At 49.6% G+C, this 26,017-nt stretch overlaps 1 protein-coding gene and 1 long non-coding RNA gene across 5 annotated transcripts; one reads left to right on the forward strand and one right to left on the reverse strand.

The window, feature by feature from the left end:
* The first annotated feature begins 1,105 nt into the window (after positions 1–1,105).
* ATOH8 (atonal bHLH transcription factor 8) lies at positions 1,106–25,730 on the forward strand. Of its 3 annotated transcripts, none has more exons than XM_053941382.1 (3): positions 1,106–1,738; positions 15,922–16,117; positions 24,105–25,730. In XM_053941382.1, the coding sequence occupies exons 1-3, from the start codon at positions 1,319–1,321 to the stop codon at positions 24,191–24,193; spliced, it is 705 nt and encodes a 234-aa protein (XP_053797357.1). In that variant the 5' UTR covers positions 1,106–1,318; the 3' UTR covers positions 24,194–25,730. The 3 variants fall into 3 exon arrangements, with proteins under 3 accessions (XP_053797357.1, XP_053797359.1, XP_053797358.1); XM_053941384.1 differs by having other exon boundaries at positions 15,922–16,113; positions 24,102–24,188; XM_053941383.1 differs by lacking the exon at positions 24,105–25,730 and adding an exon at positions 16,680–16,798 and having other exon boundaries at positions 15,922–16,113.
* Positions 3,483–8,671, reverse strand: LOC128787327 (uncharacterized). 2 transcript variants are annotated; one of them, XR_008430666.1, is made up of 3 exons: positions 8,429–8,671; positions 5,311–5,725; positions 3,483–3,751 (listed from the first exon to the last, which is right to left on the reverse strand). It is a non-coding gene; the product is annotated as an uncharacterized LOC128787327 (long non-coding RNA). The 2 variants fall into 2 exon arrangements; XR_008430667.1 differs by lacking the exon at positions 3,483–3,751 and adding an exon at positions 5,055–5,199.
* Positions 25,731–26,017: the final 287 nt, after the last annotated feature.

The following is a 26,017-nucleotide window of genomic DNA, read 5'->3' on the forward strand; positions in this document are numbered from 1 at the left end:
GGTCAATAGATGCTCCTTCTCCTCACCCTACACAGTGCTGATAGCTGCTAGGTTGACACCCCATGGGAGGAAGAGGAGGAGGAGGAGGAGGAGGGTAAGGAACCAACATCCCTTTTGCTGCTATGAATTCAAGCATCTCACAGCTTGCATCCCATTGATTCTCAGTACAACTTAATGTCTAAGGGGTTTAGATGACTTGAAAAGCTAGGTGCCTAAATAACAGAGATATTTTTTTAAATTACAAAGGATGTCCTGAAGTCCCTTCCACCCCAAAGTTTTCCTACAATCCTGGTAAATGCAGTTTATTTTCAGCTGTGCCACAGCTCTGACTTTGAACTGCACCTCTCCATCCCTCCCTCACACCATGTCTGCCCACTCTGCAAAGACCCCTGGCCCTGATTCCCCCAAGGCTGAGGTAAGGGGAATTGAGGGGTTTTGGGGTGCCAGCAGAAGGCAGCCTTAAGCTGGTAGCAGTAACCCACGAGTGCAGACTCCCTTGTTAGCCCTGTGAAAAACAGGGCAGACTGTCGCTGAGGAATAATTCTTCCTAGTGCGACCGAGTCGGTGGCGGAGCAGCAACCGAAGGATTCCGCGGGCGGCGGGAAGGATGTGTGAGAAGCGCCGGAGCTCCCCCAGTTTCCCATCCCGCCGGGGTGCCGGCTGTGCCCCGGGGCACATTCAGGAAGACAACGTGAAGTCAGGCACCCCATGCCTCGCAGATGAGGGTCTTGATGCGGAAAACCAGTGATAAGGAAGGAGAAACGGAATGAAGTGGGTTGGAAACCAAAGCAAATCACAGATTTCCCTGGGGAAGCAAGGCAGGGGGGCTGGGGGAGAAGCGCACACGGTGGGTCGCGGCAAGTCTCCGGGGGGCAGGATTTCTCTTCCATCGCATGGAAGAGCGAGATTAAAGAAGAAAGTGGGAGTGGGGTGGGAGGGGAGGGAAGGGAAGGGGGGGTGGGGGGGATGAACAAAGGAGATTGGCAGCACAGCTGTTTTGGGAAGAAAAAAAAAAAAAAAAAAAAAAAAAAAAAAAAAAAAAAAGGCCAGCCTTCCTGTTTCTTTAAAGCCGCTCATCTGCGCGGCGGCCGGCTGCCGGCGGCGGGAGGCAGGCTGCGGGGAGCTGCGCGAAGCTGCGCGGAGCTGCGGCCGGGCGCACGGCTCGGAGGACGGACGGACGGAGCCGGGGCTCCGCTGCCCGCCGCGGCCGGGCGGGCGCAGATGGGCGGCAGCGGGGCGGCGGCAGCAGCGGCAGCATCGGCAGCAGCGCAGCGGCGGAGCGGCCGCGGCTGAGCTTCGCCGCGCAGCGCCCCGCGCCATGCGGAGCGCGCCGCTGGCCGAGGGCGAGCCCTGGCCGCGCCTCTGCCCCGCCGAGCTCGGGGGGCTGCGGCGGCTGCGGCGGAAGCACGGCGGCTGCAAAAGTTTCCGCGTGGAGCTCAAAGTGCTGAGCGGGCGGCGGACCGGGCTCCGCGCACCCCCCGCGCCGCCCCCCGCCGCCGCCGCCCCGCCGCCCGCCTGGGAGCCGCGCAGCGCCGCGCTCGGCGCCGCCGCCGCCAGCGCCTTCCCCGCCGCCCCGCCGCCGCCGCCCGCCGCTTCCCCGCGCCCGCGGCCGGGCGAGGCGTCCGGCGTCTCGCCGGAGATCAAAGCGCTGCAGCAGACGCGGCGGCTGCTGGCCAACGCCCGGGAGAGGACCCGCGTCCACACCATCAGCGCCGCCTTCGAGGCGCTGCGCAAGCAGGTACCTGCCGCCGCCCGGGCACCGCCGGCCGCTCCGCCCGGCCACTCTGCCGGCGGGGGGCACCGGGCGGCGCTTTGCCAGCCCGTCCCGTGCTCTGCCCGCCGGGACCCCGCGGGGGGCTGGAGGGTGCTCAGGGACGGGGGAGCGTCCGCGCTGCCCCGCGCCCGGGGCCAGGGGAGGTGAAGGGCAGGAGGCGAGTGGCCGCCTGACAGGAGGGGAAGTCGGTGCAAAATGCCTGGAAGTACCAACCCTAGAACTGTGCTAACACTCAAGTTAAATAAATAAGGGCTTTTAATTTGGTTGCAGTTAGAAAGTTTTGGACTTTTTTTTTTTTTTTTTTTTCCCGGAGGGAGAGTGGTGTAGAGAGCGAAAATAAAACAAACCCGATAAATCCCTCCGAGGGAGAGCAGAGTGTGTAGGGAGGCACTTGGTCAAGCTGGGAGCTGGGGTGATGCTCCTGTACCTAGAGCACGTGTACTTGCCAGCTGTCCAGCTGCTGTGAGCTGCCCCAAAGGGATCACCGGGAATTTGGGCAGCACCGTGCTCCTGTTGACTTTGGTGCGAGGTGCCTGATCCCTCAGAGCCCCTGGGGTTCTTGCAGAAGCCTCTGAAATGTTCTATGTGCCCTGTCTGCTAGGGATATCCGAGCTGAGCTGTGGTCCTCTGCCAGTTAGCTTCCCATGGTTTTTACTGTAACGTGTGTTTGAAGTGTGTCTGGTGCTGGGCTTTCTTGCTGAGAGGACTTGAAAATCCTCATGGTTGTCTGTAAAGGATATGTTCACAGTGTCAGGGTGGCACTTTTGAAAGGTAAATGAAAGGTTTCAGTCAAAATCTTTCCATTACCTTCCCAGGATGAGGAGAGATGCATAGAAGCTGCAAGGCTCTTGTATCTTCTGCACAAGGATAAATCAGTGCCCTGGCCCCTGTACTCAGCCTTCTCTGCATGAAGGCACCGTGTAGAGTGCAGTGATAGACAAAGATGTGCTGTCACATTGTGCAAGCCCAGCTGTGCTGGCTTTTCTGCCTTTCTGTTAAATGTTGATGGGACTATTCCAGGTGTGCAGGAAGGAGGAGATGCACAGGGCTCAGAGGGCTGTAAGCTGCAGATGAGTCTGCCTGTGAGAGGTGTTAAGCATCACCTCTCCCAGGATGGTCCCTCCAGCCTGGTGGGAGCAGCGTGCTCTGCTTGCAGCGGAGCTCACTCACACAGGCTTTTCCCTACCATCTTCTGGACATTACTAATCTGAACCATTCCCCAGGTGTGCTCATTTTAGGACTCAATCATCTCTCCTGCATAGAGGAAATCTGCTTGTTCCTATCTTCAGCATGCTGTCTGGAGCCCGTCTCAATGACTGCTGTGTCCTGGGTAGTTGCACCCCAAGAGTTAATCCTTCCCCATCATCTGCTTTGGCAAACAGATTTCAGGGGCTGACAGACCAGGGCTGTATGTTAGGAGAGAATCGCTGGTGAACAGCTAAACTAGAGCATTTTTGATCAGTGTGCAGTGGTGGGATCTCATTGCTCCTGTTATAATCCCAGTAATCCAGTGCATGCTGGGTGCTATCCCCCAGTGCTGAGAGGCTGCCCCTTGTAGATGCAAACTCCAGACTTGATATATTTTGTTTCTGTAAGCTGCTTCCATATTTCGTTTGTTTGGCGACTGTGTGTAACACGCCTGGAAGTGTCAGTCTGATTCTCCATGGACAGACATCTACACCACCAAAACCGCAAGGGGAAGTAGCACTGATTTCCCAAATCACTGGCAATCTTGTTCTAGGCTGAGCCTCAAGCAGAAGTCAGGCAGGCAACAAATTAAAGCCGCACTCTTTTGGGAAATGGGCAACTCTTGAAAAGCCTCAGATTCCTGGCCTTGGCCCTGTCTCTATAAATCACTTCAGCCGTGGACTCAGCTGGGAGACCAAAGAGCCCGGAGAACAAGTTGCCGTCCTCTCTTCCCATGAAAGCCGGTCTCTAGGGTCAGCACAGGAACATACTGGTAGAGCTGTGTTCACTCTGCAGAGAGAAAGAAATCATTCTCTGGGAAATGTTTGCCGCGAGGTTTTCCTAGCAATTTGCTGAGGGGTGGGCTGGCTGTCCCAACCATCATTGGATGACATTTGCATTCATTTCTTGTTGGGCTGCCAGCGGCGTGCCTGGTGCCGTACGTGACATCAGGTGACAGTCAGCTTCATTGCACATACGCGCGCCGCTGCCTTGTCACTCACGTCACTCGCAGCCGTGACAGCGGAGGGGTTTCTGGGGGGCAGCTCAGATCAGGAGACAGTAGGTTCCTTTCTGTCACACCTTGGCCAGCGGGTGGGAAGCAGGGCTATGGAGATGCCCTGGTGGAGGTACATGCAGTAGGGAAGCTTTCTCTTGCCTCAGGTCAGCACTGTCTTCCCACATGCCAGGGCATACAAAGGGCCTTCAGCCCCTTGCCAGAGGCAATCCCTGTGTGCTGTCTGCTGCAGGCCTCCCTTCTTGTTCCTTGGTTAGTCCTCCGTCCCCTCCTTGTCATCACATATCAGGCTCTTAAGCAGCTGAGAGGCTTTTCCTGAGGCACTGAAACTGATACGTCCCCGCAGACAGGCGGGCGAGGAGCGGGGAATTGTGCCGTGCTTGCACACAGCCGACCCTGGCCCCACGCTCCTTTGGGTGGGGGTCAGGTGCTGGATGTGGAGCTGCTGGAAGCAGGAGCCTTCCTCAGCCACTGGTACCCAGCACCCACAGGTGTCATCCCTATCCCTGTTCGGATGTGTGAGTGGAGATACCCATCCTCACTGGCACATGTGAGATAAAACCCCATTGCTTGCAGGATCACACCCACCACGGCCACACTGTAGGGAGCCCATCCATGTTTGCTGAGGAGGAGGAGGAGGTAGAGCAGGAAAGGGAAGTCATGCCTCTCTGCAGGACACTCTCCCTGTCTCAGCAGCCCACCCGAGGGTGAGCGACTGGCACGCAGCACACGGGACAGATGGGCTGACGGCGGCGTCCCTGCGCTCCACAGCTGCGTACATATGGCACACATGTTTTGGCTTGTGTCGACTAACTCTCCAGATGGCAGGAAGGGGTGTGGGTTCTTTTTTTTCCTCCCAGTTCTTGGTGGAGGAAGAGCCAAACACAGTCGTTTTGCACAAGGAGAGGCTAACCCAACCATGTCCCTGAGGACTGAGCTGTCCCCAGCTTGCCTCAGAGGCCAGGGCCCCCTCAGAGGTGGGAGGTAGGCGGGCAGCTGCCAACTCTGGGAAGCTGCCTGCTGCTGGGAGAGACGTGTCGTTGCCATTGTGTTCACCCCTTGGTGTCACAGCCACCAGGAACAAGGATTTCTCTCCATCTCTGTATTAAGCTGCTGCCTTTGCTATACGGCCATAGCACTGAAGTGGGACTGAAGAGCGAATGTTCCTGAGAAACAGCTCCTTCCCCCTGGTCTTGGTACTTGTGGTCTTCAGCTATTAAGTCTGGAAGAGATTTCTCCCCCTTAGTCCCCCAAGTATCATTTGTCCAAGTGATCCCTCCACTGACAGCAGACTCCTGAGGCAAACAGTGTAGTTCTCCTTGGAAACACTGACCTGCTCTGAAACACTTTGAGGTGGTGAGATACTTCTGCTGCACTTGGCCGTCCTTCTGCTGCTGCCTTTCTGGTGTCCCTCCTGGGGGCTGCTCCTGGCCCTGTGACTGGGCAGCTCCTATCTGGAGCGCTGGTCTCCTGCCCTCAAATGCCCTGGCAGGTGCTGGTCTGTGAGTGCTTGCACTGCCCTGGCTGCTGCAGGACCCTCCACGTGTGACATGGTGGGTTGTCACTTCCATCATTTTCATCTTCCTCTCCCTGCCATGGTGGGTGGTCAGTGAACCCAAACCTCTCTGATGCAGACAGAGACATAGCACTGAGTTCACAAGGACCTGAGGTCGTCTTGTCCTCCATGTGAAGACTCCTACCCAGCCTTTTGCTGGTGGATGTTCAAATCCCTGGAGTGGTGCAGCCATCTGCAAGAGACAAGATGTGACAACAACATTGGCTATCTTCAAAGCAACCATTCTCCATGCAACGCAATTTTGTCTCTTTTTTTTTGTCAGCAAATTCCTACTGGCAGCAAGAGACTCATCCTCCAGCAAATACCAACTGTGAAACTGAACCATTGCAACTTTTATTGCAGTATGGCCTTAGCCACCAGGTTTTCTGCTGGAGGCCTTGACCAGAAGGGAATTGTGCTCTTCACCATGAGACTGCATGGACAGCCAAGCAAAGCAGTATGTTGCACTCCCAGGAGCTGGGATCGAGCTCCTCAGCTGTGCTGACAGACCCTAAGGTGGCAGCAAACTCTCCCTCGATGGATGGAGACAACCACAGCAGCCTTCCTGATCTGGAGCCTGCCTGGGCTTGCACATCTGGTTTCTCTCTGGAGCACTGCTGTCCAGCTCCTCCTGAAGAAAGTGATGCATCGAGCCACAGTGAGCTGGAGCCTGTGCTGCGAGCAAATGTGTTCCCAGACATTTATCTTCCCTTGAAGTGCATTGGCGTTTTTCTAAGTCTTTTCACCAGCACGTTGCCAGGGCATTCTCTGCCTCAGCAGCTGACAGCCTCACTCTCTGCAGTCATGTGGGTTCTGGAGATACTTTAGGGTTTTATAGGGCTTTTTAGCTTCTGGTGTGAAGGTTTTCCCCACACACATACTAGTATCATTTCACTTTGTGCTGCCGGCATGCACATGGCTGCTGTGGCTTGTTGTTAAATCAGTGCAGAAAAGACCCTGCTCACTCCCGTTGGGAGCATGGTGGGACATCAAGAGCAGAAGCCTCAAGGCTGTAGGAGGAGATTTTGTGGCTATGGGGACAAACAGTCTGCAGGGGTTTGAAGGGACAAACCAGGCAGTGAGTGGAGGCAGGAGCTGTGGCTTGAGCAGTGCCTTAGCCACAAGCCAGCAGAGGCTGAGGCTGTTCTGCAGATGCGTCATTCCATGCTCACCCTCTTTGTGTGTCATCCCAAGGGTGGCTGTGGTTTGTCACCTCTGCAGGCGGGACCCTGCATGTGACCAGTGTCACTGACGTGTCCTTTTTGTGTGGGGAGGCTGAGAGCTATCCTCGGTCACCTGCTGGCATTTCCCAGCCCTGTTCCCAGTGATTCATCCCTCTGTGATCCCACCAGCAGGAAACCCTAAGATGCCTTAAAACCCAGCTCCTGAAGAAAAACCACCCATTGAGCTCTCTGGGGGTGAAGGTTTGGCTGTTGGAGAGATGCAGCTGGACTTCAGGAGAGCAGGAGCATCTTCCAGGCACAGTGTGCAGTGCCACCGCTGCGTGTTGTCACTGAACAGCCCAGCGTTAATCAAAGTATCTCCATGGCTGCTGCCAGTCCCAGGTGACACTGATGGATATTTAGAGCCTAGAGTGAGGCGGCCCTGTGGTTTAACAGCTAAAGAAGATGACAAAATACCAGCCTGAAGCAACACAGGAGGAAAGAAAATAAAGGAGAAACCAAACAAAAGGACAAAAATCCTGAAAACAATGGCTGTGTGTCACCAAGAACAGGGCTTGTCTGCTCCCTTGGCTGTTGTCTACCTGATTTTATCCTTTGCTACAAATCCTGCTTCTGTCAGAGGTATTTGCTCTGCCTGCTGCAGCCACCCTCAGTTAACCTCTGTGTTTTCTTATGGCTCCCACTGAAATTGGAGAAAAGAGTCTGCTTTTCTCCATCAAGCTTTGAATCCAGCCTCTGCTCCCTGTCTTAATCCACTGTCAAATTCCTTTCCGGGCTGCAGTGGGGAAGTGGGACACTTTTCAGTGTAGAAACTTTTCAGTGTCTCCTTGCAGCAGAGCTCCCCAGGCTCTTTGTTCCCAGCCTGCAGCTCCTTTGGTCTATGCCATGTGTATTCCCCAAGCAATATATCCCATCCTGGCCCTGGTTTGCACTGTCCCCTGTGCCACACAGGGATGCAAGCAGAGCCACGTGTGTGCTGTGGGAGGTTGTGCTCCTTTGCAGCTGCCATGGGCTCATGACAGCTCCTGGGGCTCAGCAGTGATGGCAAGGGAGGGGAAAACCCCGTGGTGTCCAGCAGTGGCTGGTGACTGAAGAGTCACCAAGGCCAAGCTGAGATAATGCCATTATCTCCAGTGGAGCTTGCTTTCCTATTTACCAGGGGTTTTGGACCTCAGAGATGCAGATGGCCACTACTAAACTACCACCCAAAAAAGCATTTCCTTGCTATAGTACTGGAAGGCAGCCCCTTTCAGAGAAGATTTTCTGTGCCCAGTAGCCCTGGGATTTCTCCTCTGACAATCCCAGTAATTGTCTGTCTAGTTACTATTCTGGGAAGTGGTTCAAAGAACCAGCAATAAGGTGAGAGCGTTGCTGCAGCCCAGCAATGTGATATTTTTCAGGCATGATACTGAGGGGGTGTGTTGTATGCCCTGAGGATGTGCAGGAGGCTTTGGGGGTGCAAAACATCTGCAGGGAAGTGCAGGACAACTGTCCAAAACGGAGCAGAGCCAGGCCTGGGGCAGCATTAACCAGACTGCCATTTGGAAGAGATTCCTGGGGTGAACTCACCCAGCACCACACCTAGGTTTTGTTTGGAGGAAGCCAGTTCATTCGCTCCAAGGAGTGAACTCATGTTTTTGTAATGTGAGCGATGGGGGAGCCAGGAGCTGGGAGGGAACCAGGAGCTGGGTTGTTTGACAGCGTGGACCCACCCAAGAGGCAAAGGCACCTCGGTCAGGACTGGGGCTCCTGCCTGAGCAGCGCTGCTTTTGTCCTTGTTGGCATTTTTCAGCTGGGTTTGGGCCTGGGCTGAGCACTTTGCTCCCTGTGGTGAGGCAGGGGTGAGGCTTTCTTTCAAACTGCTGGGATTGCATTGCTAGCACAGGGCTGCCCCTTTTCTGCCACTGCATTCTGGTGGCAGAGAAAACAAAAGCCTCTCAGACTCATGGCATGGAATAGCTGCCCATGGCTGGAATAGAGCTCCATGGAACACCTGACACTGTGACACCACAGATGGTCAGGGGAGGTGACTCTTCCCCTCTACTCTGCTCCGGTGAGGTCCCACCTGCAGTGCTGCATCCAGCTCTGGAATCCTCAGGGTAGGAAAGATGTGGATCTGTTGGAGAAAGCACAGAGGAGGCCACCAAGTTGATCAAGTGAATGGCTGAGAAAGTTGGGATTGTTCAGCCTAGAGAAGAGAAGGTTCTGGGAGATTTTTTCAGCCCCTTCACCCCTTTCCCTTAAAGGAGGACTATAGGGAAAATGAGGACAAATTGTTTAGTACACCCTGTTGTCATAGGACAAGGCATAATGGTTTTAAATTAAAAGAGGGTACATTTAGACTAGATATAGGGAAGAAAGTTTTTGCAATGAGGCTTGTAAAACACTAGCACAGGTTGCCCAGAGAGGTGATACATATCCCATCCCTAGAAACATTCAAGGTCAAGCTAGACAGGTCTCTGAGCAACCTGATCTAGTTAAAGATGTCCCTGCACACTGCAGGGGGTTGGACTAGATGACCTTTAAAGGTCCTTTTCAACTCAAACTATTCTGTGATTCTGTGGGGCCCTTTTCCAGAAGCAGTCCCCTGGGAGCCATGCCATATATCCACACAGCAAGATCTGGCCTCGCTGGGTTCAACCCGGGGTGCTGCCCCAAAGGTCCAGGTCAGTGTAGTGAGCACCAGTGGCACAGAGGAGCCATTGGTGGGTCCTGGTTGCTGCTGTGCTGCGGGCAGGGGATATTTGGGAATCAAGTCTGAAGGGATCTGGCAGGACTGTGAAAGGATGTCCCAGGAATACTTGCAGGCTTTTCCATCCTACAGCTGTGTAAGTCATCATTGTCCCACCTGGAATATTAGAAGGACTCAGGGCCTGCAGCTGTTGAGAGCAAGGTAGGGAGGCCAAGTCACCTTGCTGGTGAACCTGAACACACCAACCAAGTCATCAAATGAGTCCTGCAAGAAGCAAAAGGACCATATGTGCTCACTTTACCCCCAGAGCTGGGTGGAAAGAGAAAAAGGCCGGCTCCAAACCCTTCCCAAAAACACTACAATGTAACACATCTTGAATAGAGGCGATGATCTTCTGGGCAAAGCCTTCAGCTTGTTGAGGATCTTACTCATGGAATCACAGAGGGTTTGGGTTGGAAGGGACCTTAAAAATCATCTAGTTCCAACCCCACTGCCATGGGCAAGGATGCCTTCCACTAGCCCAGGTTACTCAAAGTCACATCAGCTTGGCCTTGGGATGAGGCATCCTTTCAGGGACGAGGCATCCACACAACCACAGTAGCTCTACAGATGCCAGCCTGGAGATAATTTGAGATCGTGAAGGAGGGGATTCCCCTGTGCTCAGGGCCGACAAGCAAGGGACACTGTCAATCCTGCTGCCCCACCCTGCCACTGCTCCCCCGAGGTGTCTTAGCCCCAGGAAGTGTCTGACTCACCCTGGGTTAGAAAGGGATGTACAACAGCCAGAACTATTAAGTACTGGACATTTATATGAACCTCTGGAAATATTTTTGGCAGGAAGCGCAGCACTAACAATGAGACAGCGCTGCTGGGCTGCGTGTTGGGATGCAGGGGAGAGGCAGCCAAATGTTTTCCTGGGGGAGGGGGGCAAGGAGAGGAGCCCTGATGTGTTTTAACTCCCAGCATAAAAATAAACCAGATTAATTAGCAGACAGGTAGATTCAGCAGCTTATTATGTCATGCTGAGGAACTAGCTGTCAGGAAGGCTTGGCTTGTGCTGCATCACAAACACTGCCTTAGAGCTGTCCCATCTTCCCTGCTGTGCCCAGGGGGCCCAATTCTGCCCTGAGTGACCTTCATGTGGAGGGGATCTGTGCATGTTTGTGCTGCTAAATCACATTTGGAGCACAGTAAAAGAGACATCTGGACCCCCAGCACTCAACACCCTTCTTTACCCCAGCATTTTCATGCAGTGTAAAAGCAGACTTGGTTTTACAGATGTTATCTGAACAGGTCCAGAGGGTGTTTATGGAAATGGTATCTATTTTATAAAGACAGAGCTACAAAGACAGAAGCTCAATGATGTGAACTGGCTTAATGCTCCCAAAGTGCACAGGAGGCTCCTGGTTGTTCCCTGCAGACCCATCACAGTGAACACACCCTGTACCCTCATATGGCAGGGTGACAGTTGTACCCTTTCACCCATCTCTAGTTGTTCCCCAAACTCATCCTGCAGCCTCCTCTCCTGTGCCATGTCAGAACCAGCTCCCACCATGGCTTTGGTGGATGACAGTGATGCTCTGGGGAGCTGCAGTGGATCCCTGCCCTCCTCAAGAGGGCTGGCTGCAGGTCAAGAGCAAGGCAGACTTCCCACGGACTTCAAAGGGAGCATCTCTGGTTTTCCAAGGGCGCTGCCTCTGAGTCTAAGACGTCAAGGATAGAACAGACCTGTTAGGTCACATCCCTTTCTATTTTCCTGCCAAAGAAGGGCTCTTCTGCACAGGAATATGTCCCAGGAGCATTCATCTTGCCTTGCTTCAACTCCTGCCAGCCTGGGGATCACTGATAAGACCCATGAGACTCAGCAGATCCCTTTGCAGTCACAACTAGCAAACATCCTCTGACTGGAGCTCTGGTTCCTGTGGTCCCAGCTCACTCTGTGCTGATGTCCCAAAGCCGAGGATGGTGCTGCTGTCCTTGCCTTTCTAGGAGACAGCTGCATTCCTCAGGACTGGTGTGAAATTTCAGCTGCAGTTCCTTCCTAATTCCTTTTAATCATTGCAAATATTGCAGGCAAGATGGTGAACTGTGCTGCTGCTCGGCAGAGACCAGTGAGGTCAGATAAGGGAAATATTTTCATTAATTGCCCAGAAACTCGAGCCTGGTTCTCCCTGGCTCTGGATGGACTTGCTCAGCTCACAGCTGCCCCATTAAAGCACTGAAGTCTGTTCAGTTGAGGCATGAGGAGCAAGAAGGTGACAGAAGGAAAGGGTTTGGTCCTTGCCAGGAGCATGACAGATACCTGCTCACGTTACTGCCTGCCAAAGATCTGTATGGAGACTCTGTGGGAGCTGGGAAGGTTACACCTGCAGGGCCACACCAGCCCCAGGCATTTTTCCCACCTCTAAAAAGCTCTCTTTTTTAAGTTGGATTTTGAAGATTTCTTGGCATCCAGGTGTGTCACTGACACCCTTTACTGCAATTTGTACAGATCTGTCCCCTCTTTCCTGTAGACTTTGTGTTAAAGAAGAGATAATACCAAAGTTACACACAGACACACTTGGGGAAGTTTTGGCTCTGGATTTGAACTAAGTGGCTCATTCCTCTCTTAATTTCCCATGTTTAATTCAAAAGGAAACATTAAAATGGCAGGAGCTGAGCCAAGACAAGGAGGGTTCCTATGAAATAGTTTTTCTAACACTGTTACCATGGCAAAAAAATTCTTATCTCTTAATGTTGGTGCCCCGCACCCATCATAGGAGTATCTGAACACCTCAAGGTGAACCTCTTCCCATGGGCATACAGGGCAGCTCCAGTTTGGACTCTGCTGCAGTAGTGTGGGAAAAGTGCTGTGTAGTCCCAGATGAGGGTTTTGTCAGCTGTGTTAGCACTGAGATCTTCCTTGCCTTTTGTAGCAAACACGTCCTACAAAATAGTTTGGGTTTTGTTTTGTTTCTTTTTGTTTCCTTAAAAAAAGAAAAATCCCAAAACACAAAAGAAAGAGCAAAACAGATGAGGGAAAGAGACACTAGCCTGCCTTCTCGTGTTGTAACTGGACAGCGTCTGTGCATCAGCCTCAAGGATTTCATGGTCTATTTTCCTTCCACTCAATTTAACTTCCTTCTTTCTCTAATTCTGAAATTACTTCCACATTTCACTGAATCCTTCCATTTTAGTTTCCATCTCGCTTTGTTCTTTCCTGATGCCGTTTGATCTGGGGTCTCTGCTGTTTTCATTGCATCGGCGTCGAAAGAGACTTGGGTGTTTCTGCTGCCTGAAGCTCTTGCTTTCAAAATAACTCAGCTCGTTGCATCTGGGGACCAGGTACTGAGGGCAGGGGCATTGCTGGGTGCATAATGCTGACAAAAAAAGTGAAGGCAGGGATTTAGAGAGAGGTTTTGTCAGACAAAAAGGGGCTCTTAAACAGATTCTCTGCAATGTCCCTGCTCATTGCAGGGGGGAATTTGGATTAGGTGACCTTTAAAGGTCCCTCCAAACCCAAGCTATTTGTGATTCCTTGTATTTTCAGGGGTATCAGTAGTAGATAGTGTGTATTAAAAAAAGGCCATTTGAAATTTTATGGCTGGTTTCTGGAGAGGCACCTCAGCCACATCACACCTCCAATCCTGTGTTCAGTTTTGGGTCCCTCTTTACAAGAAGGACATTAAGGTGCTGCAGCATGTCCAGGGAAGGGCAACGGAGCTGGGGAAGGGTCTGGAGCACAAGTCTGATGGGGAGCAGCTGAGGGAGCTGGGGGGTCTCAGCCTGAGAACAGGAGGCTTGCGGGGACCTTCTGGCTCTGCACAACTCCATGACAGGAGGGGGCAGCCAGGTGGGATTTGGTCTCTTCTCACAGGTAACAAGTGATAGGACAGGAGGAAATGGCCTCAAGTTGTGCCAGGGGAGCTTTAGATTGGATATTAGAAAAATATCTTCACTAAAAGGGTGGTCAAACATTGGAACAGCCTGCCCAGGGAGGTGGTAGAGTAACCATCCCTGGAAGTGTTCAGAAAATGTGTAGGTGTGGTGCTTGGGGACACGGTTTAGTGGTGGCCTTGGCAGTGCTGGGTTAATGGATGGAGTCCGTGTCCTTAGGGGTGTTTTCCAGCCTAAAGGAGTCTATGTGTTGTACAAGACATGGCCATAGGGTCAACTGTACTAAAATCCTTGTGCTCTTGGGTAAGGGTGAGCCAAGCAATTAGTTTGGATTTCCATAAGCACCATGGCAGAGGTCTTCCCTAGGACAGAAGAAACCAAACAGCTTGGATGGGAGTGGGGATTAGTGATCAGTGTAGAAGCAGGGAATGGTGGGTAGGGAAAAAGGGCCAGTTCCTGCAGGGAGGGACATCATGAGTGGACAAACCACGATCTGACTGTGAGCTTAGCTCTGCTTTAAACAGGGAATGTCAGGTTCCACCTCCTGAATTGTGGCTGTGCGAGCTGTGCTGAAGCTCATGACTCTGAGTGATTAGGTAATCATATGGCTGATGAAATAAATGCCACACAGATAAAGTGAAGGGATGCATATGGAAAAAAAAACATACCAGAGTCCACATATGAAGTGATAGACCCTGAGCTGTCCATTATTTCAGAGAAGGGAGACCTTGGGGTTTCTCAAGATGGCTCAAGGAAAGTCTCAGGTCAATGTCTGGCAGCAGTCACAAAACAAATCAAAGGAGTTAGGAAGAAAGGAATATTAAACAAAAGAGAGAACATAAGCATCTGTTAGATATATACACCCACAACATGAACACTTTGTGTTGTTCTGATCATCTCCAAAGGGACTAGAAAAGGTTCAGGAAGGAGCAGCAGGGGTCATCAAAGATATGGGATGGCTTCCATAGAGCTGTCTGCTAAGGAGGATTAATCTTTTTCTTTTGGAAAAGAGGCTGAAGAGATGATGGTGAACTAAAAAACATATGCCACACAGGAGGTGAATAAATATCTGTTGTCCTCTCTTCTAATACAGAACTGTAGTACCTCAAGGGAAGACAGTAGGAGCCAAGTTCAAAACAAGCAAAAAAATAAAAAAATTATATAGACTGGAGAGATGCAAAAAGATGTTGTGGCTGCTCAGATTCAATAGGATTGGTTCAGCTTACCAGACCAAGTTCATGGACAGAAAAGATCTATTATGGGTTGCTAAATTTGGGGATGGCACATCTAGCTGAAGTGATGGAGGTGATGGTAGCTGGAATCTGACAGAACACTTGGGAAAATCCTGTATGTGCCTGAGCTCTTCTGCTCCTCCTTTGGCATCTGTGTGTGGCTGCTGTGGGGTTTGTGGAGGGGCTGAACCTATTTTACCTTCTTTAAAGTCAAGGAGAGCATTCCATGACTTGATGGGGGTGATCCCATCTTTGTGTCCCTGTGGAGGAGAGAGAAGCTGAGGCATGAGCATGGCAAGAGGAAACAAAAATCTCCAGCCCTAAGCTGAGTGTGACACTCTAGAGGGGTGTGGAGAATGGAGACTGGTATGGAGGCAGGTGGTAGAGAAACACTGAGGTGTTCCAATGATTGATGACTGTGAAAACTTTGACAGGTGGTCAGACAACCTGAGGGACTCAGATGGATTTCAGATGAGTGCACAGCTTCAGTTTCCCATAGGCAAGAGACCCTTGTTCATTAAAGGCTGAGTGACCTTCAGCAATTTTGCAAATTAGAAAATGGGGTGCCCAAGCCTATCAAATTCAGAAGACCTCTTTTTAAGCTGGACATATTAAAGTTGTATGCCTGAAATAGAGTGTAGATCATGATTGAAAAGCAACCCACCCTTCTGCAGCAAGAACCATATACTGCTCAGTTATTGAGACACATTCAGTTTAGTTTGAATTGTTCAAATGTTTCACATTACAGTAGAAATCTTTATGGGTGGAGAAATAAATTGCATAAGATACACCCAGCTCCCTGAAACAGGCTTTGTTTTGGTCTTTTTTTGTGGGGTGAGGTACCATGATGGAGTATTTAAACAGGTAGAAATTACTGCCTGCTCAGGGTCCTACTACTCAACAACATTGTGTTTTTACATGGGCTGAAAGCCACAACTGATGTTGTTTGAACAGAAAAACAACGGGTTGTGACATAGTTGCTCGTACCTTCTTATTGCCTTATTCTGCAAGACCTGTGATGACATGGGAGCTAATTGTGGGGAGTAAGTTACTCAAGACAAGTTACTGGGAGGCATGGGGATGCAGGTTTCTAAGAAACAGGGCCTCCAAGAAGTGAACAGAGCAGCAGGCAGATGTCCCGGGTCGTATCCTGCCATCACATTTTAAGCAGAACTTCCCTGCTGAAATCAAGAGGCTTCATGCTGCTTTCATCCCCATGGAGATCAGCAGGGGAGTTCTTCTTAAAAACCTGTTGGGACCATATGGCATTTTATCACTGGAGTTTCTATTTATGTTAAAACTGCTAAGAAAATAACTCACGGTTGTTTTGTCATGCTTCAAGCAAGATATTTTTTTTATCTGGCCTAATTTTTAATTATTTCTTTTTCCCTGTTACCCTTTCTAGGTTCCCTGCTATTCTTATGGTCAAAAGTTGTCCAAACTGGCCATCTTGAGAATAGCCTGTAACTATATCCTTTCCCTGGCCAGACTAGCAGACCTGGATTACAGCGCTGACCACAGTAACATGAGCTTCTCTGAATGCGTGGAGCAGTGCACTAGGACCTTACAAGCAGAAGGAAGATCTAAAAAAAGGAAGGTATGTTACAGCCTCTCCCCCAACTCACCCCCTAAAAAATGGTAAAAGTTACAAAAGGGAGGGAAAAAGAAAAAGAAAAAATCCAAAGTGGTTTCCTTCCTTTCTGAACCTTGTGAAATTTGCCTGATTTTTTTTCTCCCTCGCCTTTCTCTCTCTCTCTCTTTTTCTCCTCCATCCATCTGATCTTGTAATAACCACATTCCTCCCTAATCAAAAGCTTTTCTCTCCTCCCCGTGCTCCTTGCCAGGCTCTTCCCCTCGTTAGTCGCCCATCGTGTGTTTCAACACGAGCGTGATCCTATTAAGAGTCATCTTGGGACTGTTACTTGTTAAACCAAACCAACCTTGAGTCGCCTTTCGGAGCCTGTAAAACACTGTCACCCGCCTGTGTTTTCTGTTTTGTTTAATCTCACACTTATCTCTGAGAAAAATCACCCGACAACAAAAAAAAGGTAGCTAATGGAGACATTATATGTATAAACACATTAGTAAGATGTATGACCTGAAGGACATGTGGGTATCTTGAGGAAACAACGTTAAATCTAATTACGCCTTGCATTCCTTTAGGTTACTTAACACTGAACCAATTAGGTGAAATCATCGTCAAGCGGCGGGAGGAAGAAGCAGAGCGTTCTGCCAGTTTTCCTCTCAGAGAGTGACATGGGTGAATTAAAGGAGTGATTGATGTCTTTGTTCAGGCTTTTATGACAAAAAGAGTTTTGTAAACTTGAATTGAACTTCCCCCTGCTCTCTGAGCTTGCTTGTCAGGCAGGATAATAAATCAGCAGGATTTTAATGGATGAATGGGCAGCTAAGCTGGGGAGCAGGCTCCTTCCCCGGTGTTGTTAAGATCTGCCTCTGATTCAGGCAGGTTTCCTCACTTTTCCTCCTCTTTAGCCCAACAAATCATCCTGCAGCAATTCAGTTTATAAATAAACACAATAGCACACTCCCTGTTGCTTCCTCTGGCTGTCATGGGCAGTATTTATGCCCATGGAGCAGCAGTGCCAGGCGGAGACGCGGCACCGCTTGCTCAGAGCAGACAGCACTGCCTGGGACTGGGAGGCATGGGGAAGCTCCTAGGCACAACCCCAAATTGGGGGTTCACTCTGGGCTCTGTAGTGCCACAGGCAGTGGTGTCCCAGGGACACTGAAGTGGTGCTACCAACCCTGGAGCAAGATCTGAGTTGGTTCTTGGGTCTCCTCTGCAAGTTAAGATGAGGGAGGAGAAAAGCATAATTTCTGGGGCTTCAGCAAGTTGCTGGTTGAGTCTTAGAACCCCTCTCCATGTCAAGAAGAAGATGAGCATCCTTTGTGAGGCTTTAGTAGATTGCTAGTTAGGTCTTGGGTCTCCTCCCAAAGTCAAAATAGAGGGAAGGAAGAGAATGAGCATCCTTCATGGGGCTTCAGCACATTTCTGGGCTGCTCTTCAGGCGTTGGGTGCCCAGTGGGCTGAGACCCATTGTCTTGGCTTACGTAAACCAATGCAGGCTTAAGGAGAGGAGACAAGGAGCCAGATTTTAAATGGCTCCAAATCCCAGGGTGCTCACATCTGAGGGTTAAAGCTGGGCCCATCCTTAATTAAAAAAATAAATTAAGAATTAAAAGTCTTCCATTTACAGTGGTTCACTCCAGAGCGAATGCGTGGAGAAAAGCCCCAAGCCAATTGAGAGTGCCTGAACAATGGAACTCTACCAGAGCACCTCCCGCCTCCCAGGCACCACCAATCCACAGAAACAGCATCACCAGGAGAAAATCTGCCCTTTCTCCACATTCTTGAAGGACACCCACCCTAAACCTTCTCCAAAAGCCCTCTCAGAAAAGCAAGCCAGGCTTGGTACCTCAGGCAGGGTCTTAATCCCTGCTCTGCCTTGCTTTTTATGCTGGAAATTATAGTTCTGCTGCAAGTTTAGGGCAGTCCCAGAGTACACAGATTCCCTGATGGATGACAAGTACAGTTTTATTTCCAGCAGTATTTGCCCAGGTGATGGCAAGAGCACATCCAGCTGCTGATGAAGCCAAAACCAGCAGGTACCACTAAGTAACTCTGGTAATTCCCAGTAGATAGGAGTGGGGATGCAAAGCCTGGACTGGGAGGACTCATCTTGCATGTCTCCCTTTCTCCTTGAGCCAAGCAAATCGTGAGCACAGAGGAGGAAAAGGCTGTTGTCAGAGGGAAATTACAGATCCGGGATGGCTGTGCAGCACCGATCCAAGCTCTGGATGTCAGGTGGCGTGAAGGGATGTCCCTCCTGGGGGGTCTCACACGGTCGGCTGGATGAGGATACAATGGCTTGGCCCAAAATCGCCGCGCCCTTGTTAATGTTGAAATCGGCACGTTTTTGCGAGCTCTGTGTGTTTTTAATCAGGTCTCTGAAACCACTGCTCACTGAGCAGTTCCTCTGAATTATCGACTTTGGGGTGGTTGCTATTTTGTTACTGGTTTTTTGAGCTTCCTTTTATATTCTCTCTTTAAAAAATCCCAGCGATCCTGAGCACAGACCTCCGCTCCTTGAGCTCCACGTTAGGTCCACAACACCCTTATCTCCTGTCATCTCCATTTTATTGTGTGTCTGCCTCTCTCACTCTCTCAGCTCTCTGGTTGCAATGTGCTGTGGCACCGTGATCTTTTCACACAAAAAAGTAGCTGGTTGGAGTTTGTTTTGGCAGGCAGAGACTCCAGATGTTGCATTTGCTGGATTGTGCATTGCCTTTTGCTTTGTTTTTGGGGGCAAATTATCTCGTGTCCTTAACGCTAGGTTGTTGTTCAGATTTTGCTTTTGCAATAGGAAATTTACTGAGTGGTTTTACCCCCCCCACCCCCCTTCTATTCCCATTTTGTTAATTATAAAAGTTGGCTTTAGTCTTTCAAATTTGACTAGGAAAAAAAAAAATCCCCTTCTCTGTCCTAACTGCAGTTATAAGGTGATTTTAGTTCTTGCAGTTGAGACTTAACCGAGGGTGTTTGGTGATGGGAGATCTCATTTATAAGCAACAAAAGAGGCTTCAGATGCCTTTTCTTTAAAAGAAGAAAAAAAGCTGACTGTGGGGGGGTGGTGGTGGTGGTGAATTCTGATGATAGTTTTCATTCTTTAAAGCTGCCTCTTGCTTGGTTATAAATGATCTGGACTAAGCCTTGTCCTTAACCATGCACCCAAGAGTTTCACCATGTTGGAGATCTGGGTTACGACACCCTCAGCAGAGCCCCAAGTCCTGCTGGGGCCACAGTGCTGTCCTGGAAAAAGTGGGGGGAACTGCCTTCAGCTCCGGCCAGGAGCATTCTTCGGCAGCACAGAGGGTGCAACAGCAAGAGAAAGGAAAATCCAAGTTTTCCCTACCCCCAAGGTACCCTGTTTCTGCATGGTGCACGATCCTCAGTGGCCAGGGGTTATCTGAAAGCCTCACAGGGATTCTGTAGTGTTTGGGGCCCAGCTTGCTGGTCCCACTCTCTCTTTTTTCCAGCTTTTCCCCCAGAGGGCTGAATTCTGGTGCCCTGCAGGAAAGCAATTCAGGGTCAGGACAAGGTTGTTAGGGTGCATGGCTGGGGGCTCTCCCTGGAGCCTGACATTTGTAGGGGTGCAGAGCTGTACATCACAGCCCCCCCAAACCCCCAGCCCCACAGGATCTGGCCCCAAAACTGTGAGGCAGGACTTATTTCCCCAGCAATCCACAGTCACTCAGCATACATAGAGCAGGATCCAACTGCGGACAAACACCCTGCGCAGCACACCCAGCACCCAAAACCCCAAACACCCACGGCAAGGTTCCTTTTCTTTCCCTTCCCCTCCCCTCGTTGCTTTTGATTAGCCCCCGTGCTAGGCAGCAACATCGCCGCGGCCATGGGAGCTCAGCCCGAGCAGGGAGGGATGGGTGAGGGATTTTTTTTCTCTCTCTCTGCTTCATCCTCCCCCCGTCCCGGCTCTTCTGGCAGTCGCAGACTCCAGATGTTCGGAGCGCGAGCTGGGAAGTCCTGCTGGCGCCACTTGGGGCAGAGGGCAGGGGAAAGGCACGCGAGCTGGAACCCGGAGTACTCAGTCACTGCAGGACTTGGCGCATTCCCCAGCTCGCTGCTGGCACATTCCCCAGCTCTCTCCTGGCCATCTGTTCCAAAAAAACACTTTCAGAACCTCATCATCACTCAGGATACAACACTGCGAGCAGCTGTTAGCGAGGCAGAAGGGGAAAAAAAAAAAAAAAAGAAACACACACACATTAAAAAAAAAAAAAAAAACCAAAACCATGCGAAAGGTCTCTTTGTGAGAGAGGAAACTGGGTTATGAATAACAGGCGAGCAGTTGGAGCTCAATAAAAGTTTTCGGCTGGAATTTAGTTTCTTGTTTTTGTGCCTGTGTGTGTGGATGAGCACAGATGCAAGGAATTAAAAATTAAAAATACACTGTGTATATATATATATTTAATTATCTGGGGAAAAAAAAATATATATATATATATTTTTTTTCCCAGATAATTAAATGATATAGAAACATATATGGAATGAAAAGCTTTTCTGTTTGTTGCAGCCTGCTGCACTAAAAGGGCTGACATTATGTATGTAATTATTGCATTATATAAAACAGTTATTGTGGTGTTGTGCCATGCCTTGATGCCCCCTCATTGCTACTTTGCTAAAAGCAGAGCTCCTGCTGCAGGTAACACTTATTCCCACTGAAAAAATTGGAAGGAGGGCGTTCTGCAGGCGTATTTACTTGCAGGAGTGAACAAGTTAAGGGCTTATATTATAAAAGAGAAATGGTAGTGGCAGACTTGATTTGTACAGCACTGAAACCATTTGCTTGGAGCATATTTTTTTGATAACGCCGTATCATGACTCGTGATTTATTCAGACAAAGCCCCGAGATAAAGCCACAGCTCCCACCCCCTGGTTTGTGCGGATGATCCTGGCTGCAGGGTCTTGCTGTTATTGATCATCTGATATTGATTATCAGAACCATTCAGAGCCAGCACAGTAAAACCTTGATGATCTGCATGGCATTTCTTCCTCGTGGCTTCCCATCCTGTGTGGGGAGAAGGGGGGGGTCTCATAATGAGATTCGACCTCCCTTTCCCCTGCAGTTTGACTTAGCAGAGGTTCCTCTTTAAAAATAGCTTCATTTCCCTGCTAGGACTTGCCGGCGAGAGCGGGCAGCCAGCCAGTCTGATCCCCACAGCCGCCAGCTCCACGGGCTCCAGGGAGGAGCTGGACCACAGGAGAGCAGCGAGCTGCTCCGAGCTGCCTGTCCATCTGTCCATCTGCCATGGGACAGCATCCCTGGGGGGACAGAGGGGACCTGGCTCTGCCTGGCCATGAGTTATCCCTGCTGCATGCTGGCTGAAGGATTACCCACCGAGGGACCTGGTTAAAAACAAGGCAATGAGATTAATTTGCTTATCACTTGTGTCTTGTATGTCCCTGCAGCACAAAACAAGGATTGCAGGTGGGGCACGGGTGCTAAGGTTCGTGACAAGTTCATGAGCAAGATCACCCAACTCTAGACAGGGAGGCAGCAGCACCTCAAGGGCATCCCCAGGGGCACTGCACAGCCTGCATGGCCCACTGGGGCATTGACCATCAGTACCCCAAAGAGCAGGGCCCAAAGCTTTTCCTTACAAAAGGATGTGATGTGGGACTCCCCTGTTGCATCACAGCACCCCAAAACCCCCTTTGCTTTAAAGGGTATTGGAGCAATCACATCACAGCACTGGGATGGAACCAGGGATTTGTTCCCGTGGTGGGAGCAGGATCCCAGCATAGGATCCATCCCCTTTGTAGCAAGGGTATTACCAAGAATAGGTAAAATCCACCCCACAGATATTGGGTAACTGCAGCAAAAGGAAGATGTGAGTAGAAGAGACAGGAGAAGCCCTGGAACAAAGGCTGACTCAGTTCCAGAAGTGCTTTGATTTATGGAGATTGAAATGCTCCAGGATGCTGCAAACTCACCAAGGTCATTGGGCCAGTTGTCAAATTCAAGAGCCATGGGAGTTCTGATGTTATTAGTTTAAAGCAGACCCAGGCTCATAAATCTGTCTTTGGAGCTCCTGGCTGAGTGAAAAAGGGTGGAGGGGGAAACAAAAGCCTGTTCCCACCAAACATAACCCATGGCCAAGCATTGGGCAGTGCCTGGGGACCGATCAAGTGGTGCCAGTGAGGTGTGCTGAGCATCTCCATTGTGTTGCAAGGGGATCTCTCCATTCCCCTTTCCATCTCCTGTGTCTGGAAGGTACATTGTGTACAAGGGCACAAATGCCCTTGCCTGGTTTGTGCATATTCCCTCTTGTCTCCCCATGGTTGATCTTCCCCAATTGCAGAGACTTCAGAGCACAGACCTGGCCCTGCAACTCCTCTTCCTAAAGCCATCCTGCTTTCCCAAACCCACAAATGCTTTTGATCTCTCTGCTGTCTTTTAATATTAATGAGAGCAGTCATTGCTTCCCTTCTTTTACATTTTCTTTCCATAGGTAAATGTGGGATAAATTAAAACAACCAACTTTTCTATTACAGACTGTTAATATATATTACATATTGTTGAAGGGTCCCAACAGAAACATTGGCAATAAACAAGGCTGTTTGTCATTCTCTCACCTGAACCTCATTTATTCAAAATCCCAAATAAGGCCTTCAATTAGGGCAAGTTCCTACATCTTGTCTGAGCAGCACTAGATAGGACTGTCCAGAGACAACTCCAGGAATCTGGTGTCCAGCAGACACCAGAATTTATTGCATGGAGGATGACCTGGGTGCTTTTAGTGAAATATTCTTATCGAGAGAAACCTTGATGGTCCTGGGGCAGTCCTGAGCTTCCCTGGTCTGCACTTGACAGGAGGGGGTGAAAAGGTGGATTTTGGGTTCCCCTGTCCCTTAGCCTGACATGGATGATCAGCTGTAATAGTAGATTTCACAGCAGCTGCCCTAATGATAGTCATAAATCAAATAAATTCCAGTAGGTTACTAGTATTTTATACCCTGATGTTACAATATCCAGTGATGGAAAAGGAGAGGCAGTACAGAAACAAAACAGACTGGGGAAGAAAGTTTTTCAGGCCAGGCTTTAAGGAGTTTGACCATGTTAAGACTGACAGAAATATGGCTGACCTGTTCAGGGAACTGGTGATTGTGTCCAAAGGACTTTCAGAAGCTGTACTGCACTCTGAAAGGTTCTTAAATCCACTGGCAAAAAGCAAGAAACACTGGTAGCACTAGCAAAATGTGATTTCATTTCCAAGTTTCTAATTCCTAAGTTATTTAAAAGAGGATTTAGAGCCCACGTGATGAAGGCAGTTTGGACAATGGAGATGTGATCTCATGAAATCCTCAGGCCCTGAGGATTTTCCTCTGTTTTGAACTATGTTAACGATTGTTTGTGGGATATTTGTGGGGCTTATTTTAATGCTGAAGGGGGTTTAGATGAGATTTCCTTGTCTAAAGCTGCCATGGCTTGGAGTTGACCATTTTCCTATGGACCTGGCCATAATACTCTGTAGCCCAGTGTAATTTCCCAAGTAATCTGTCACAGCTGTGACTCAGAGGGGAATGCACAGGCACATGGGACAAGTTACAGTCCCACAGACCGAGCAGCCATGCCTGCAGAAACTCAATACAACAACTAAAATGTGGAAGGAAAACCCATCTCCTGCATAAACCCATCTAGTTGCAACTCCTTTTCTTTCTGAGATCAGCTCCTGAACTGAAAATAGCAGGTATTTGCCATCACTTCTATTTTTTTTTTTTTTTCATCAGGAGTTGGATCCAACACCAAATTACTGTGCTGTTTTTCTTCCCCAAGCCTTCCTGTCTGCCGCTCCCTCTCCTTTGTGCAGGCTCTGGCCTCCATTGTGGCACCTACAGATGGTTCCACTGTAAGCCCAGCTCTTAAAAATTGCAGACCCATGGCCAGCAGTCCCCAAGGATGGTCCCGCATGCGTCAGCAACAGTCCATGCAAGGGACACCATGTGTTCACTGTTCTCATGGTGCATCTCTCTCTTTCCAGGAGTAACAACCAGGAAGGGAGGATTCAGAAGAGCTTCCAGCCAGAGTTACATCTGGTCTTGGCAAAGGTTGCACGATCCAGATGAAGACTGAAAGCAGCTTTTTTGCAGAAACCCCTATTGGAGATGACGATTGGCCAAGGAACTTTCTTAATCTCTGGAACAGAAAGGAAAAAAGGAAAAGAAAAGGAAAAACAAAAGGACAGGGATGCTTCTTATTGTTGTTAAGCCAGCCACCTTTTCGTACGTGCAATTTATTTAGCACTTTTCCCTTTGCTTAACTGGGAAATGTTACCCTCTCAGCTCATGTGTACAGTAATTTTTTGTTGTTGTTGTTGTTGCTGTTGTGCCAAAGATTTGATGGAGCTTCTACACTGTGTCTTATTTTTGCCTTAATGTTAAATCTTTGAGCCAAAGAAAAGTCAGAGGAGCCATTCAGATCGTGGCAAGCAGGCCAGCCAGCTGTCGGTGACAAAGCCCAATTTCTGTACCCTTCTGTGAGTTACCTCTTATTTCTTCAGCCTGCACTTCCCTGCCTGCAGCCCTGGAGCCAGCATTTGGTGTGGGCATGAGTTGGGACAACACCAAACCATGCTTTGGCGTTCAGGTTTGCTTCTTCCTTTGAGCTACTCTGTAGTTCTGCCTTTTGGGCAATTTCCTGATGTTCCTGCCTGTGCAACACATCCACAGGGTAGAAATACTGACAAGAAGTGAGAGCTGAAACAGGAGCTATGAATTTTTTTTTTTTAATAAAGAAATAAAATTAAACAAGCAAAAGCAAAGTGCCATGTAAAGCAAAAAGAGAGAGAGAGAAAAAAAAAAAAAAGAAATCATAAGAAGTTCAGCCAGGCAGAAAGAAGTGCAGCAAAATGATTCAGCTGGTGTTTCAGGTTTGTGAAGTAGTTTTTTCCATGGGGTTTTTCAAGTGGTCAGAAACCCATGTAATGCAAAAGCATTTGAATCCTATACTGTACCTTTCACTTCAAATTGAAGTAAAAAAAAAGAAGAGATGGAGAAACATTTGCTTGGAGTAAGCAGACTTTATAGGTAATGCAGTTCATATGCAAGACATCTGCTAATGATGGAGGGACAGAGCTCTGTGTTCAAGTGAAAAAAATAAGAGTTTCCATACCAAGAAGATGAACATGTTTTGTTAATCTCAAGGGGAAATATTATTTGTGAGGCCGGATTCACATCCTGGCATTCAGTGTGAATCAGGTTCCCTTGTGTCTGACTTACTCCAGTGTGGGTCTGGCCAAGCATCGCCAGGCAGCGGGGCGGGTGAGGGGATGGGGCAGGAGAGAGTCACTGGGCAAGGGAGGGAATAGTCTCTGTTTTACTGACATGAATATACAAAACTTGAACTCCTCAGTGCCTGCCTGTTTATTTCCCAAGCTGAGCAATTGGCTGGTGAGCCCCGAGCTGGGGATCTGCTGAGTCTGGGGTGCCAGGCTGCTCAATGCCAAGTCCCCTGGCTCCCAGTGAGCTCAAGATGTCTTCTACCAGATTTCTGGGGCACGTGGGACAGCTGTGTCCAAAACCCCTCCCAGGAGCTCATTATATTGCTCCCCACTCCACTCTCACCGCTGGTCATTATTAGCAGCCCAATAAAATACATTTTTAGATTGTCATTTGTATTTCTTTATTAAAGCACAGTTTTTAACGATGTCTTTTATGATATACATTAAAGCCAACTTTTTAGCTTATAATGGGGAGAGGGGCTGAGCTCACTGACCACGGGAAATGCTCCAGGGCTGTTTGCACTCATGTCAAAAGACTGGGTTTAAAGTGCATTTGCTTTCAAGAGCCAGCAAGCAACTGGACCTCTTGTGTGTGGCCCAGCCAGGGAAAACAGTGAGAAAAAGGGAAATGGAAGGCAGTAGGGAAAAAAAAAAAGAACAAAACAAAACAACCTCAC

The sequence above is a fragment of the Vidua chalybeata genome, chromosome 4 (genome assembly GCF_026979565.1).
Source record: "Vidua chalybeata isolate OUT-0048 chromosome 4, bVidCha1 merged haplotype, whole genome shotgun sequence".
Taxonomy (NCBI): domain Eukaryota; kingdom Metazoa; phylum Chordata; class Aves; order Passeriformes; family Viduidae; genus Vidua; species Vidua chalybeata.